The 13,941-nt window shown below is 40.7% G+C and overlaps 1 protein-coding gene across 4 annotated transcripts in view; it reads left to right on the forward strand.

Moving 5' to 3' along the window:
* The first annotated feature begins 562 nt into the window (after window positions 1-562).
* The window catches only part of UBR1 (ubiquitin protein ligase E3 component n-recognin 1), a 56,583-nt gene continuing 43,204 nt past the window's right edge, over window positions 563-13,941 (forward strand). For 2 of the 4 annotated variants that reach the window (XM_083863040.1, XM_083863041.1), the window contains exons 1-2: window positions 11,680-11,813; window positions 11,885-12,141. In XM_083863040.1, the coding sequence (XP_083719166.1) occupies window positions 11,742-11,813; window positions 11,885-12,141 (329 nt within the window). In that variant the 5' untranslated portion in view covers window positions 11,680-11,741. Of the gene's footprint in view, window positions 645-903; window positions 997-11,679; window positions 11,814-11,884; window positions 12,142-13,941 lie in introns of those variants that run through there. The other 2 variants (XM_083863042.1, XM_083863043.1) reach the window with 2 other exon arrangements.

A 13,941-nucleotide genomic window follows, 5' to 3' on the forward strand; every position in this document is an offset into this window, starting at 1 on the left:
AGTCTTAGGAAGGCACAAACACGGGGAATTGCGCAACTGGACTCCAACAACCTGGAAAACTTCCAGTAATGTGTAGGCCGTGTCTGTTGATATCAATCAAGATCCTCAATGCCCTAATCTGCCAGATCTGCTAAGGACCCAGAACAGTTATGAGATGGTGTTGGAAGGAGGTGTGGAGGAAAAATGTTGATCTTGGAGACATGATCTTTAGGCATTTGCCTAAAGCCACTGCTGCCTCCTGCACCAAGTTAATAAAATTCTGCCTTTGCTTAGCCCTTGTGGGAGCCACAGGGAAGTGACTTTGCACTTGTGTAGACGAAATTACATATGTTATTACCTTGCTAGCAATAGGATGAGGGGACGACACAGTCCCCTGCACCACGGGAGGTTTAGATTAGACATTGCGAAGAATTTCTTCACGGAAAGGGTGATTAAACACTGGAATGGGCTGCCCAGGGAGGTGGAGTCACTGTCCCTGGAGGTGGTTAAGGAAAGGCTGGACGTGACACCCAGTGCCACGGGCTGGATGATAAGGTGGTGTTGGGTCGTAGCTTGGACTCGATGAGGTCTTTTCTAGCCTAATCGATTCTGTGATTCTTTGACTCCGTGACTCTAAGGCAGGGCGGGAAGTGAACACGCACACGGTGCAGTTTAAGTGCCTGCAGAGGCACTCCATCCATGTAACAGCGCGCAGGATAAACAGGAGCTTGGCCCGCCGGCCGGGCCTTGTCTGCGGGTCCCTCCGGCGCAGGCGGCGCTGCCGAGGCCCCTCACGGCGGCGGCTGCGCGGGGGGGGCGGGGCTGGCGGGGCGCAGCGCCCGGTGACGGCGGCCGCTCCTTCCGGGCCGTGACGGCGCCCGCTCCTTCCGGGCCGTGACGGCGGCCGCTCCTTCCGGAGCCTCCCTGGCTCTCAAGATGGCGGACGGAGCCGACAGAGGCCCCGCGGCGGGAGCGGCGCCCGGCCGGGCCCCCGCGCAGGCCCCGGAGCGAGCTATGGTGAGGCTGCGGACCGGCGCCGCGCCGCGCTTCCCTCTGCCCGCCCTCGGGGGCACTGCCCGTGCCCTGCCCGCCCCGCCGCTCGGCCGGGCGAGGATGGCCGTCCGTGGCTGCCCGGCGGCGCCGGGGAGGGCCGGGACGCGCGGCCGTGAGCCCGCTGTACCCGGCGGCACCTGCCCGAGCGCGGCCGGGGCGTTGGAGCCGGAGCGGGCGGCCCGGTGCCGGCGGGTCAGAGCACCCGCTCCCGGAGGCCTGCCCTGGCTGCGGCTCCGGGGCTCGCCGCCTCCGCCCCGGGAGAGCGGGGAGCCCGCCCCGTGCCCCGGGAGAGCGGGGAGCCCGCCCCGTGCCCCGGGAGAGCGGGGAGCCCGCCCCGTGCCCCGGGAGAGCGGGGAGCCCGCCCCGTGCCCCGGGAGAGCGGGGAGCCCGCCCCGTGCCCCGGGAGAGCGGGGAGCCGCTGTCAGGGGCCCGCGGGGAAGCGATTGGTCTCAGTTCCCCTCTCAGAGCATCTCTCAGCCCCTGTCCCGTGTCTTCAGTTGACACTTAATGACGGAATTAAATGAGATCGAACTTAGGAGAGCTTCTAGGACTGTCCTTTAAACGTTGTGGTGTATATATGCATCTTTAACCATAGTCCTTTACCTTTCTTGCTTAAAGGTGGCTTTACTGTGGAACAAAAAAGTCTGAGTAAATAATTATTGTTCTGCAGAGTGTGTGAAGCAGCAAATAGTGTTACTTAGAACGTAGATGGAAACAGTTGTTTGTTTAACAGAAATATTGTTTCTTTTTTCGGTCTGCAAAATAATCGTCTATGTATTTAATATTTTATTATTGAACACAATTTGGTGTTGACCCTGTCTAGTGGCAGCATGCAAGTGCCTTCTGTGGTTTCCTCCACAACTTTGTGTAGCAATCACTTTATCTAGAGGAGTTTAAAACTCAGAGGCTGACAACTTAATAAAGGAAGGCAGACCAATGTGTATCAGGAACTTTACATTTTATGTTTGTTTTCTGTAACGGTATGCACACATAGTATAATTTTGAAACTGTTGACTGCCCGTGTTTGAAAGTTGGGTGCTGACACGGGTGTAGAATAGCTACTTTTTACGTGATGCTACACACCACTAATAAAAGTTGTTTACTCATGGAACTAGTCTTGCATGTGGCAGCACTAAGCCAACAACCATTATTCTTTGTACCCTTCTTCTTAGAATTTTAAGTATCTGCAAATCATTAGAAATGGCCCTTTAGTCACAGACTTAATTCTTAAATGCTGTACATTTCTGTGATTGAAACAGGCCTATGTGTGGATTTTTTTTTTTTTTAGAAACAACTTGGTTTTAAACAAGGAAAAATGTGATTTGATTGCACAGTGTCAAAGATTGCAACTCAAGACAGGTGATTTCTTAAGCTTGTGAGCTGTGGTAAAGTCAGTGGTATTGAGGGTAGTAGTGGCCATCAGTAGCAAAGCAATCCAATCAACTTTCATTAATTGGGGACATAAGAGGCTGAGTTAGCCAAGCAATCCATAAAACTGGTAATAGTGGCATTGTGAAAAAATAAGAGTTGTTGAAGAGATCCTCAGCTGCTCAAAGATGATGCTGGTCCACTAAGTTGTCTTAATTTTTATGTGATTTCAGCCAATTGAAAGTGTCTGGACCAGAATTATCATTCTTCCAAGGAAGATAGCTGGCTGTCCAGACTGTATTGCCTGCCATACATCCAAGCAAACTGAAGGGATTTTGAGAGGGAGCAGGGGGCTGAGAGAAAGCTACAAAAAGGGAGAAGAGGAGCCTGGGATGTGTACTTAGGTTGTGTCTGACAGCTTTTGTGATGCTAGATAGCAAACCTGGCTATAATGATGCAAGAGACAGCTGTAACCTGGAAGCAATATGGCTATAATGATGCAAGAGACAGCTGTAACCTGGAAGCAATATGGCTATAATGATGCAAGAGACAGCTGTAACCTGGAAGCAATACACCCAATTTACTGCTGTCCTAAAGATTGTACTGAGGAGGTGGAACTACTATAGCCTGCCTGACTTGTGCTTTCACTGTGCTCAGCTCTTCTGAAAGTCACTGTGGTGCTAGATTTGGAAGGTTGTGTGGAGCAGAAAGAACTGGTTAAATAGGCGGGGCTTTGGCCTCACTGAACTTGTCCAATATGTCTCAATGTCAGAGCAGTCAGACAGACTGGTGCACCTCTGGCTTTGGGTGCCTTTGGGTGCAGTGCAGCACCACATCTGCCTGCAAGCCTTCCCAGAGTGCTGGGTGCATGATGCAGGATTACCTGAATGATTCTGCAGGAGCCAGCCTGATGCTGGAATGGATGGTGATGACTCAGGTCATAAACTCTTCTGCACCCAGCCCAAGTCAGTGGTGTCTTGTCTCCAGCTCTTCAGGTTGGATGACTGTGGTTGGAGATACTTAACTTGGTGTTTCGCTGCATTAGTTGGAGTCAGGTCCTGTCTGTGCTTCTGCTTCTCCGTAGTGGCCATATTGCTCCCTGAGCTGCCCTGGAAGAGAGTGGGCTGAATGTAGTGTTGATTAAGTAGGAAACCCTGTCTGTCAAACTCGAGTTTACTTTCTTTGCTTTCCCAACAGCATCCCCAGTTTACTTGGCTGACTGATGGGCTGGATTTGGCTTGTCTGGTAGTTGGCTAGCAGGCACTGCTGTTGGCCTGACAAAAGGCTGCTCTGCAGGCTGGATCCAGCCCTTGGCTGCTTGTCCATTTGTATTCTAAACAAATTCCTGTTTGACTCCTGCCTGCTTTTGTGTCTGCTACCTGGAGCAGGGCTTTGATATTAAGCTATTTCAAGGGTTTTAAATTTACGCTGAATCTTGAAATTTTCATGTATGTGTACCTTCTCAGTAATATTTGTGAAGAAAAGGGGTTTTATTTTAAGGTTCTTTCTTTTGCCATCAGTCAGGACTCTTAACAAAAGCTGAGATGTAAGTGGTGTGGTGTACAACAAGAGAAAAGCTTCTATTATTAGGATATTTCCTTTAAAGACAGGAAAATTCCAAATTTCAGTTTCATAATGTGAAACATGATACAGGCACTTTGCATTTTAAGGTATTTCAGATATTTTGTGTCATTCAGTGCTGTTACATAATTGATGTAGATGTGTTGTAATCAAATAGTAATATGGAGGGAATATTCATGTGCATATTAATTTTTTTCTTGAAATTAATGAAATCTGAGTCAGGAATCTTACTTGGATTTGCAGTGTCTTCTAAACTGAATTGACCTGCTTAGACCAGATGACATGTCCATATAATTTTACTTTATTAAGCTAAATTTGTTTACAACTTCATTTTAGGTAAGCCATCATATCCTTCAGTGTAGCTAAGCCCTGAAATGCACATGGTCAAAGCCCCTGTATTTAGAACAGTGCAGCATATTGGCAGAACAATGTTTACTGTACACTTGTGTCAGTGTCCAAGAAATGGAGCTGTGAAAGTTGCAACAGGCAACTGGACCATGGCCCAGGTCCTGTTTGCATCCCTGTATATTTACTGAAGTGCTTTGACATTGTTATGGCATCAAGTAGTGCTGTGATTTTTTTTTTTTCTTCTCTGTCAGCTTTCATGTTTACTCATACTTATTGGTAATTTTTGTGTCTTTTGTTAGTGCAGGGGTGAACTGATTGTAAAGTATTTGTTACCTTTGCTTGAGTCCACATAAAGTGCACAAGGTATGGTTGCTGTAGTCCTATTACAGTATTGCTGTTGTGAGAGGTATGTGGCTCCAGGAGAAAGCAGTGGATATTCCTGGTAGCATGTAACTGTTCCAGTGTCTCCTGGATGTCACAGCAATAGAGGAGTTAGGGATAAACAGGTTGGGTTTGCTGTATAAGAGAGAGTGTTTGAGGGGTGCTAAGTGTGTGCTAAATATGGATAGAGTCACCTGAATTTTTCTGAGCATTCCTTCACTGCAGCATTAAACTACAGTGAAGTATACTATTAGTATACAGTGGATCTTAAAATTGATGATAATTGGAAAATTAGGTAAGTGTGAATATGCAGGAAATTAAAAAAAGAACAGCAGTGGTGTTGTTTTCTACCCTCCTGCACCCCCCATTCTTCCATTAATGAATTACTTCTACTTCTTTGTAAATATTCACTGTAGTTGCATGTTTTGAAGTGCAGCCTGGTGCTTGCTAAGACATTTCATGGATGTCCTGTTCCATTAAGTGTAGGAGACCACAGCATGGATGTCAAGGATCAAAGAAAGAATCAAAGTATTCCCTCTGTTTCTCTAGAAACAAAATAAAAATGATCTGTCAAATGAATAGTCAGAACTTAAAATACAATTTCAAAGTCTCACAGATTATTATAAGTAACTATGCAAAGATGACTTTGCTGTTTTTATAAGGAGAATAACTTTTCCCCCAAATAGGTATTTTGTGCATTGTTTTGGTTTACTATGTGATACTAAATTCCTGCTTTGTCTAGTGTTAGTTGTATGTTTCTATCTACCAAATGCAGGTTTCACCAAAAAATTTGGAACATGAAAAGGTGATTAGATTGAATGCCTCAATGACTCAAAAATTTGTTCTAGAGTTCCTGACTATTTTGTCACTCTGCTTTGGCTCAGGGGCCAAACTTAAATGACTGTAGAGATCAAAAAGTTCTTTTATGTCTTCAGGTCAAAGTTGATGTTTTGTTAGGACAATGTTAGAGAGTCTTGAATGTTACCCATGTTGTGCCAAGGGAAAAAAAAGTTTTTGAAACCTACTTTGCTTCTTTTAGTGTAATTACTGATAACCAGAGCAGACTGGATACTAAAGTTTGGTAGTATGGTTTGGATTTTTAGCTATGTTATATAAAGGAGCTGACTTATGCATCAGAAAACAGATATTTTATTCTAAACAACCATTTTTACAGCTTGGATTCTCTACTAAAACATTGTCTGTGCTTTGTTGGACAATGTGGAACAACATAATTCCTGTTATGAATATGACTAAACAAAAAGTGTAAGTTTCCATTTTAACTCCCTCAACTGTGCCCCTCCAGAGACAGAATTTATGCTCCTAAAAAAAAAAAAAAAAAAAAAAAAAAAAAAAAAAAAAAAGCTTAGTTTGATTTAAGACAGGGAAGGAAATATGTTAATTAATTTCTAGTGTTTGTTTTTGAAGCCTCTTCTTTGTGGAATATATATCTTTGAGACTGAAATAGATTGCCTTGTCTTCATGGATTTTTTACTAAAAATAATGCCTAGGTGTTCTGTACTCTAGTTGGATCTTTTATTTTAGTGCATTAGAAGACTGGTAATTTTAAACCAAAATAATAAGAAGGAAAAATGGAACCAAAATTTTGGAAGCAGAACCCTTATATGAGAATGATAGTTCAAGAATCCTTTGAACTTTCCTTTCCAAAGAAATTTTAAGTATTCTGTGTACTTATCAAAGAACTTGTGCATGATTATGGTTTTAAAATGTCATATCTTTCCTCAATTAGTTAGACAATATCAGAATAAAAGTTTTCTGAGATGTTGTCCTGCTAAACTCTATTAAACTTGTAACGTGTTCTGTGCATTAAAGTAAAGCTGCCTTTTGCATTTGGCATTCATGTTGAATGGCACCTGCTTGAAATCAGTCTGCCCCTAGCATTTTAAATATTTACTTTTAAAATCCTGCTTTTTCTAGCTGCTTTGACAGGCAGCTGGTATTATCATCTTGTGCCTAACAGATTTTTGCTGTGCATGACAAAGTATTTTACTATTCCTTTTAACTGCAATGCTGGACCAGGTTAGTTCATGCTACTGGTAATGTCTGTTCCTTCATAATTTGTTTTTTAATGTTCATAAATATTAATATTCCTTTTCACTGATAAGATTAATGTATAAATCTAAAAATAGCCTTGAAATTTAGGCAATCACTTTTGCACTAAAAGATCAGCTTGTCAATCAATGCAGTTAAAGTACAATTGCTTTTTATAATACTGCCTCATGCAAGCTGTTAGTTTGAAAAGACTTCAGAATTCCAAGAGAACTGTGCTTAGAAGGTAGATCAAAAATTGTCATGGAAGCAAGAGCTCCTGAATTGATGTACACAATAAACCTCTGTGATGATAAAGAAATCCTGTCAAAGTGGTGAGAAATCTTCTCATTTGATGTTTGGTCTGCAAGTGAAAAGTGGATTGAGAGTGTTGCTTTCCCCCTTTTTTTTCTTATACACTTTATTCTTTCTCATTCCTGTTATTATTTGTAGGATTCATAAATGGAATGTTTGTGAAATACAAAATGGGATAGGGATATATTTGCTATATCAATGACAGATATTTTGCATATTTTATAGCAATATTTGTAGGCAAATATAATTTCTCAACCTCTGACCTTTTGGCATGATGCTTATTTAAAGGTTTTGGAAAAAGCTACAAACTGTCCTTTTACTTGTAGGATAAATCTGCATGTTTGGTTGAAAATAACATTTGAGGAGATCTCTATAGGGTTACACATGGGAAGAAATACTAGTCTGATCCCACAGAGGAGAGTATGTTTCCCATGCAGGACAAGAAATTGTTTCCTAATGCTTTGCTTTCAAGTGGTATTGTGAAGCAGTGCTTCTGTCACAATATTCTTCTGAAGAGTCAGTAAAGATGACAAATTACTGCTTTTGTTATACAGCACAAATCAAATGTGGTGGACAAAATGGTTTCTGTGTTTGCTCTTCTGACAAACCTGCTAACACTTGAGAAACACAGCTTTACAACTCCTTGCCTCCCTTTTTCTTCCTCTTTCATGCAATTATCATCATATTAAACAGGGTGAATGTTACAGGAGTGTGTGGTTGAAGTAGGAAAAGAGATGAGTTTGGAGCAGATTGGAGATATAAAGTATAAAAGCAGAGATGAGAACTCCCGTAGCTCATTCTGGTCTCTGTTTGTGGGGGTTTATTTCGGGCCATGTGTATGTCCACATGGGCCATGTGGTGAAGTGCCTGTTTCTTTAGCAAACTTCCATTAAAAATGAGAAGATGACCAAGAAACCCATTGAAAGGACTCTACTAAGGTCACTAATATAAATATTTAAAAGCTGAGCAGTTTCAGAATTTGGATTTTAGATGAAGCTCTAACTTGCTCCAAATGTGAAGGTGATTCTTTCTCCTAAAATCAGTAATTTTATGTTTGCAGTCCAAAAATATTTTCCAGTGGGATAGTGTCAGTTGGGTAGAGTGTATTCAGGCAGCTTCCTCTGGGCTTTCCTGTGTTAGCTTACAGCATGTGGGCCCCTGTGAGCAGAGTGTGAGTGCCTGGGGGGCTGTGGAGAGCTGACTGATAGTATTTTGGTTACATGGTAATGTTTCTTCCTTAACTGTGTTATTTCATGGCTTCTGTCTCTTTCAGTACTCTATTTCAAATTTACTCTTGAGTGGAATCAAATCTGGAAAATAACTTTTCTCTAGCTTGTTAGTAGGGGAAGTTAGAAGATAATAGAGATTGATGAAGAAATAAGGATTTTTCTTATGAAGCATTTGAATCACACAATGATTGAGGCACCTCTGCAGGTCATTCCATTCAAACTCCTTGCTCCAGCAGGGTCACCCAGAACAGGTTTGCCAGGACCATGCCCCCCTGGCTTTTGTATATGTCCAAGGGAAGGCATTTCCACAGGCTCTCAGGGCTGCCTGTGCCAGGCCTGGGCAGAAAGCTGCAGTGTGAGTCCCATCTCGGCTTCCACCTGTCTTGCACATCAGTTTGGCTTTTCTAGACTTCCAGCTCATCCTGTCAATAAAGCCAAAAAGCCTATCAGTTTATCAATTAATATGTTTTTTTATATCTGTAGCAATTGAGTACTTGACAGGTGTGAGCAGAGGGAAAGTGGGACTTCTCAAACTGTTGAGTTTCGATATGTGGGCACAAGGAGGCAAAGTTAGCATTGAAGAGTCAAGTTTAATCTAGGGGGTGTTTTATTTGGCAGATTTTGTCTTGTTGATAGTTTGATATGTAATCTTATATTTTTGAACATAATATAGTAAAAAGATTTTGATGAAAGGAAGAAATTATGTCTCATAGGAGGCACAGAGGGTATGGGATAGCTCTGAAGTTTAGCCTCGTGCAGCTTTTAGAAATAAGAAAAGTAATGTTCTTGTTTCTCTTCTGAGTATAATGGGTATTTCCTGAGTGATGTACAGGCTGAGCATATATTTTGGTGTGCTTACCAGAAGGCAGGCAGCCTACTTGAGAAAGTTCTCTTGCTTCCCTTGTTCCCTCTCCTTTCTGACTTCCTGTCCTCTCTTCTTGGAACAACATTGAAACAGAATTAAAAGCTTTGCACAGGAATGCTCAAAATGCTTGTGAGTTTGACTGTGAGAACCCATTTTACACTTCTGGCAGATTTTCAAGGAAGCTTAGCCCTGTGTTTCTTGAAGTTATGACATGCTCTTGGCCAACAACACAGAAGCTAAACTTGCACCATCTCTTGGGAACATGGGTTATTGAGATAGAAGGTACAGACTGGGATTCTCTTGTGCTCTGCAGGGCGTGCCAAGGGGCCACATCCCACCCTCCTGCGTTTAACAAATACAGTAAACAAATTGGGAGGGGAAATTGATGAAGCTGTAATGTAGTATAGGTAAGATAAAACAAAAACAAGTTACAGGAGGAAACATGTTTAAGCAGAAACAATAAATTATGAAGTTTAATTATGGTAAGAATAACTCACTTCCATTAATCTTAAATCAGACGCATTAAAAAATAAACACATGATCAAGTAATTCAATTTTCAGCTACTTTTTGCAACTGAATATCTTTCTCAGAGCCATCATCTGTGTGTGATATTTTTCTTTTTTCAATGCTAATCTGCAAGTATCTGATAAATTTCGATTTAATTTTTAGCTCTTTTTTACAATTTGGTATCCTTATGCCCTGGGTAAACATCGGTTTTATTTAATAAAAGTGTTGCTAGGTAGTTGAAAATTTTGATTAAGTTAATTAAAATAAAAAGGCAGCCATTTAATTTGTTTCCTTTTCTTTTGCTCCTTAGATCTGAATATGTGAAAATAAATACGTACCTATATATTTGAATGCATGTATGTATAAGTATACAGATTGCATATATATTAGATATGTGTGTATGCTGCAGCTTTTATGACCGATACAGTAATTTCAATGGTGCTTAGTGCTCAGGTGAAATTCTCAGATTTATTTGTTAGTATTGGAATTAAAATAACCGGTTCCTTTCACTTCATGAATGGGTCTTCATTTTCAGATAATAATGGATAGGTTTGAATGCTTTGTGATGCAAGAAATCTGGTAAGACTGATCAAGCTGCTGCACTTACAAAATAAGAATATTCTAATACGTTTGTGGATGAATTTCAACCACATTATCCAGGGCTTATTTTTTCCATGGGCTTTTGCAATGCATTTTCATGATAAATGAGGAGATGGGCTACCTAGGAGTAATGCTGAAGATGATTGATGGCCAAAATATAAATAAAGGATTGAGGATTTTTTGCTTTTCATCTAAAAAGTTAAATAGTCTACTTCTTTGAGCCTTCCTTCACTCTCAGCCCTTTGGTGGTTGTTTTTCTCGTTCCCTACTTGGTGTGGCCTGGAGAAAATTCCACTTAGAGCTATTTATGAAGTTACATATGTATTTTTTTCCTTGAACTCATCTTGAATCTTGTATGCAGTTTTGGGCACCACAATATTAGAAGGATACCAAGCTATTAGAGAGCATCCAGAGGAGGGCAGCAAGGATGGTGAAGGGCCTGGAAGGGGAAGCCCTGTGAGAAGTGTCTGTGGTCACTCGGTCTGTTCAGACTGGAGGAGACTGAGGGGAGACCTCACTGCAGTCTGCAACTTCCTTCTGGGGAGAGAAGGAGGGGCAGACATTGATCTCTTCTCTCTGGTGACCAGTGAGAAGACCTGAGGGAACAGCATGGAGTTGCATCAGGAGAGATTTGGGTTGGATATTAGGAAAAAGTTTTTCACCCAAAGGGTGGTTGGGCACTGGAGCAGGCTTCCTAGAGAAGTGGTTGTGGCTCCAGTCTTGCCAGAAGCATTTGGACAATGCTCTTAGGCACATGGTGTGGTTTTTGGGGCTGTCCTGTTTTGGACTTAATGATCCTTGGGAGTCCCTTCCAACTTAGGATATTCCATGATATTTGAACGTTAACCAAGGTTGTGTTTGAAAGGATGTTGTCTTTAGGAGCCTTGTCTGATTTGCAATGGGGAAAACCAGAAGTTATTTCTAAATAATGGGAATAATATGAAAGAAAGAATATTCAGACTTCAAAGACAGAAATAGGACAATTGGAGAGAACTATTTGGAGAAGTAAAGAAGTTGGAAGTAAGTCATGGACTAAGAACCTCAAGTCAAAACACAAGTATTTTCATTAATTGGCCTACGAAAATGAAATTGCATTTTAGTCTGGTTTACCAATGACAATAAGCTTGTATGATCATTTGGGCTTCTTTCTTCCTCTGATGAGCAGTTCAACAAGGCTTTCAGAAAACCATTAAGTTGGTACATGTTTTGTGACTATCAGCAGGCAAAGGAATGAATCCCAAACTTTTCCCAGCTGTGGCAATTCTTTCCATTTGCTGGCAGCTGAGCAGGCATCAAGCTTTGACTATTGGTTGGCCTGTTGGGAAGAGTGTAGTTGAAAATTAATTAGTGCATGGGTTTCTCTGTTAGTAACATAGCACTTGCCAGCTCTTAGAGTGTTTTAGTGGAAGACTTCAAAGGAACAGAGGGTTACTGTGGGAGAAAATAGCAGAAAAGTCATTGGAAATCCATGATTTCTTGGATTTTATTGCTCAAAGAACTGACTTCTGATGTAGGAAAGACTTCTGAATTCACAGTAGAAGTGTGTAATCCTATTTTCTTTATATTTACTTATTTGTTTGCCTTATCCATGGGTGTACTTTTTTGTTGCAGTGGTGTGATGAAAGATTCGACTTCCAAGCTACATTTTTACAGTGCTTGGCAAAACATGTGCCAAATATTTACTCAGCTGAAATGGACCCCTTGGTGGAGAAACAAGAAGAAATGGTCCAGGCAGCAATATTATATCCCCTGGAATGTTACTTGTTTGGGGAGGACCCAGATATATTCCTGGAGAAACTACAACAGAGTGGAACCTCCCAGCTCTGTGGGAAGGTCTTCAAAGGAGGGGAGACAACATACTCTTGCAGGTAAGAATGAAGGTGTGTTGTCATCAATGTTCCCATCTGAGATAATGCAGCAAAGTGCTTTAATAAAATCAGTTGTGCTGCTACCTAGTCATTACTTGTGTCATGGTATTTCTTGGCTTAACTGATGCTGGCATTTGTTTATCATTTCAAACCACTTCAGAGTGAGGAAAATTGCATATGAAAAGAAAGCTCTGGCAGAGAAATAGGGAAGGAAATGAAAAGGTTACTAAAAGTACTGAAAGCTGTTGGTTAAAAGTGTTGGATGATACGGTATGGATATGGAATCTGTACCTGAATTGAGGGATACAGTACTCACCCTTTCAAAGTCTGAAACAGAATTCAGCATTTCTGAGCATCATTAGTCCTTTGCTTTGGCAATAGCTGTGTGGCCAATTGTAATTTTTTCACCTTCTTTTCTCATCCTGAAATATATTAAAGGAGTCAGCACATTGATTTGCTAGAACTCATTTTATTAATTCCTATTAATGCAAATACATTGATGACCATCATGAATAAAACCATATAAATATTAAAAAGCCAGCAGTTTTTGTGGTGAACGTAAAGATTGCAACAGTTCTGGTGACTGATGAACATTAATATGATGCTCTTGCCATAGTTTATTCTAATTTTCAGTTTATTTTAAAAGCCTAGAAAAATTAGAAATACTGAAAGAATATTATTAATGATGAAAAGCACTATCAATAAAAAAATCCATCCCTTAGAATTTAGGAAGTGTCAAAATGAAAACTCTGTATAAGCTTTGTTTATGAATTGTGCTGTAAAGTTTTAATCAATCACATACTCTTCAGCCTGTTCTAGGAGGCAGCTAGTGTTGTGTATGAAAGGAGAATGGTCTTTTGAAAAAGTCCTGCTGTGTGTACTAGGAAGTGTAGAGTGAGTGGGACAGTTGTATGAAGAAAAAAGCTGGAGAAGGCAGTTTAGTGCTGCTAGAGCAGAAATAATTCTCTTCCTACCCCTCCAGCATTCATGTATGGTAGCAGGCAAAAAGACAAAGCTGAATATCTCAGAGTTGGTTTCTTTCTTACTTTTCTGAGTTCCAGTCTTGCAAAAATGTGGTAGTATTTATACAAGATACTGCATTTACTACTGCAACTGAAGCTAGATATCTGTTTACTTTAGGCTTTTAAGTGCTAAAAATAAGAGATACTCTGAAGTTCTAAAATCTGAATGCCTTGAATTGGGTAATCAAATCTAGCAGGCACTTCTGCCTTCTTTTTACTTTGATTCATCTTTCGGTAGATTTATGGTAATGAATGAATGTTACTTAAGTATTATTGTCATGATAATTATAATCTGAAGGTTTGGAAGGAAGTTATTTCTGTAATCAGAATGACCATGATAATTTAGTTGTAAAAGAGGCTTGACTTAAATGTTGAACAATGGTATAAAGTAAAAAAAATTGATATGTTGTCATTTAGCACCTATCATCCACATTTTGCATAGAATGAAACAGCATTTAAAGAAAAAAGTGACCATGTTTTAAGGAAAAAACAATATATTAAAGTATGTATGTGAAGCAAAGGATAAATGGAATTTTATTGCCCATGGATGTCATTTCATATTTTTCAGGTATTTAAGTGCATGCCTGGAACTGTACAAGTTACATTTCAAAGTTCATATTTCTAGCTCATTTAGAAAGGAATTCTTTTCAGGTTTTAACTTCTAACTGTTTTAAAAGTTAGAAACATAACTTAGTAGAAGTGTAGTAAAAGTTTAATCAGCAAACTGACCACTGACTGATTTTGGAAGCAATAATAAAGGTTAATTCAGAGCCCTCAC

This window comes from Zosterops lateralis (genome assembly GCF_965231275.1).
Source record: "Zosterops lateralis genome assembly, chromosome: 6".
NCBI lineage: Eukaryota > Metazoa > Chordata > Aves > Passeriformes > Zosteropidae > Zosterops > Zosterops lateralis.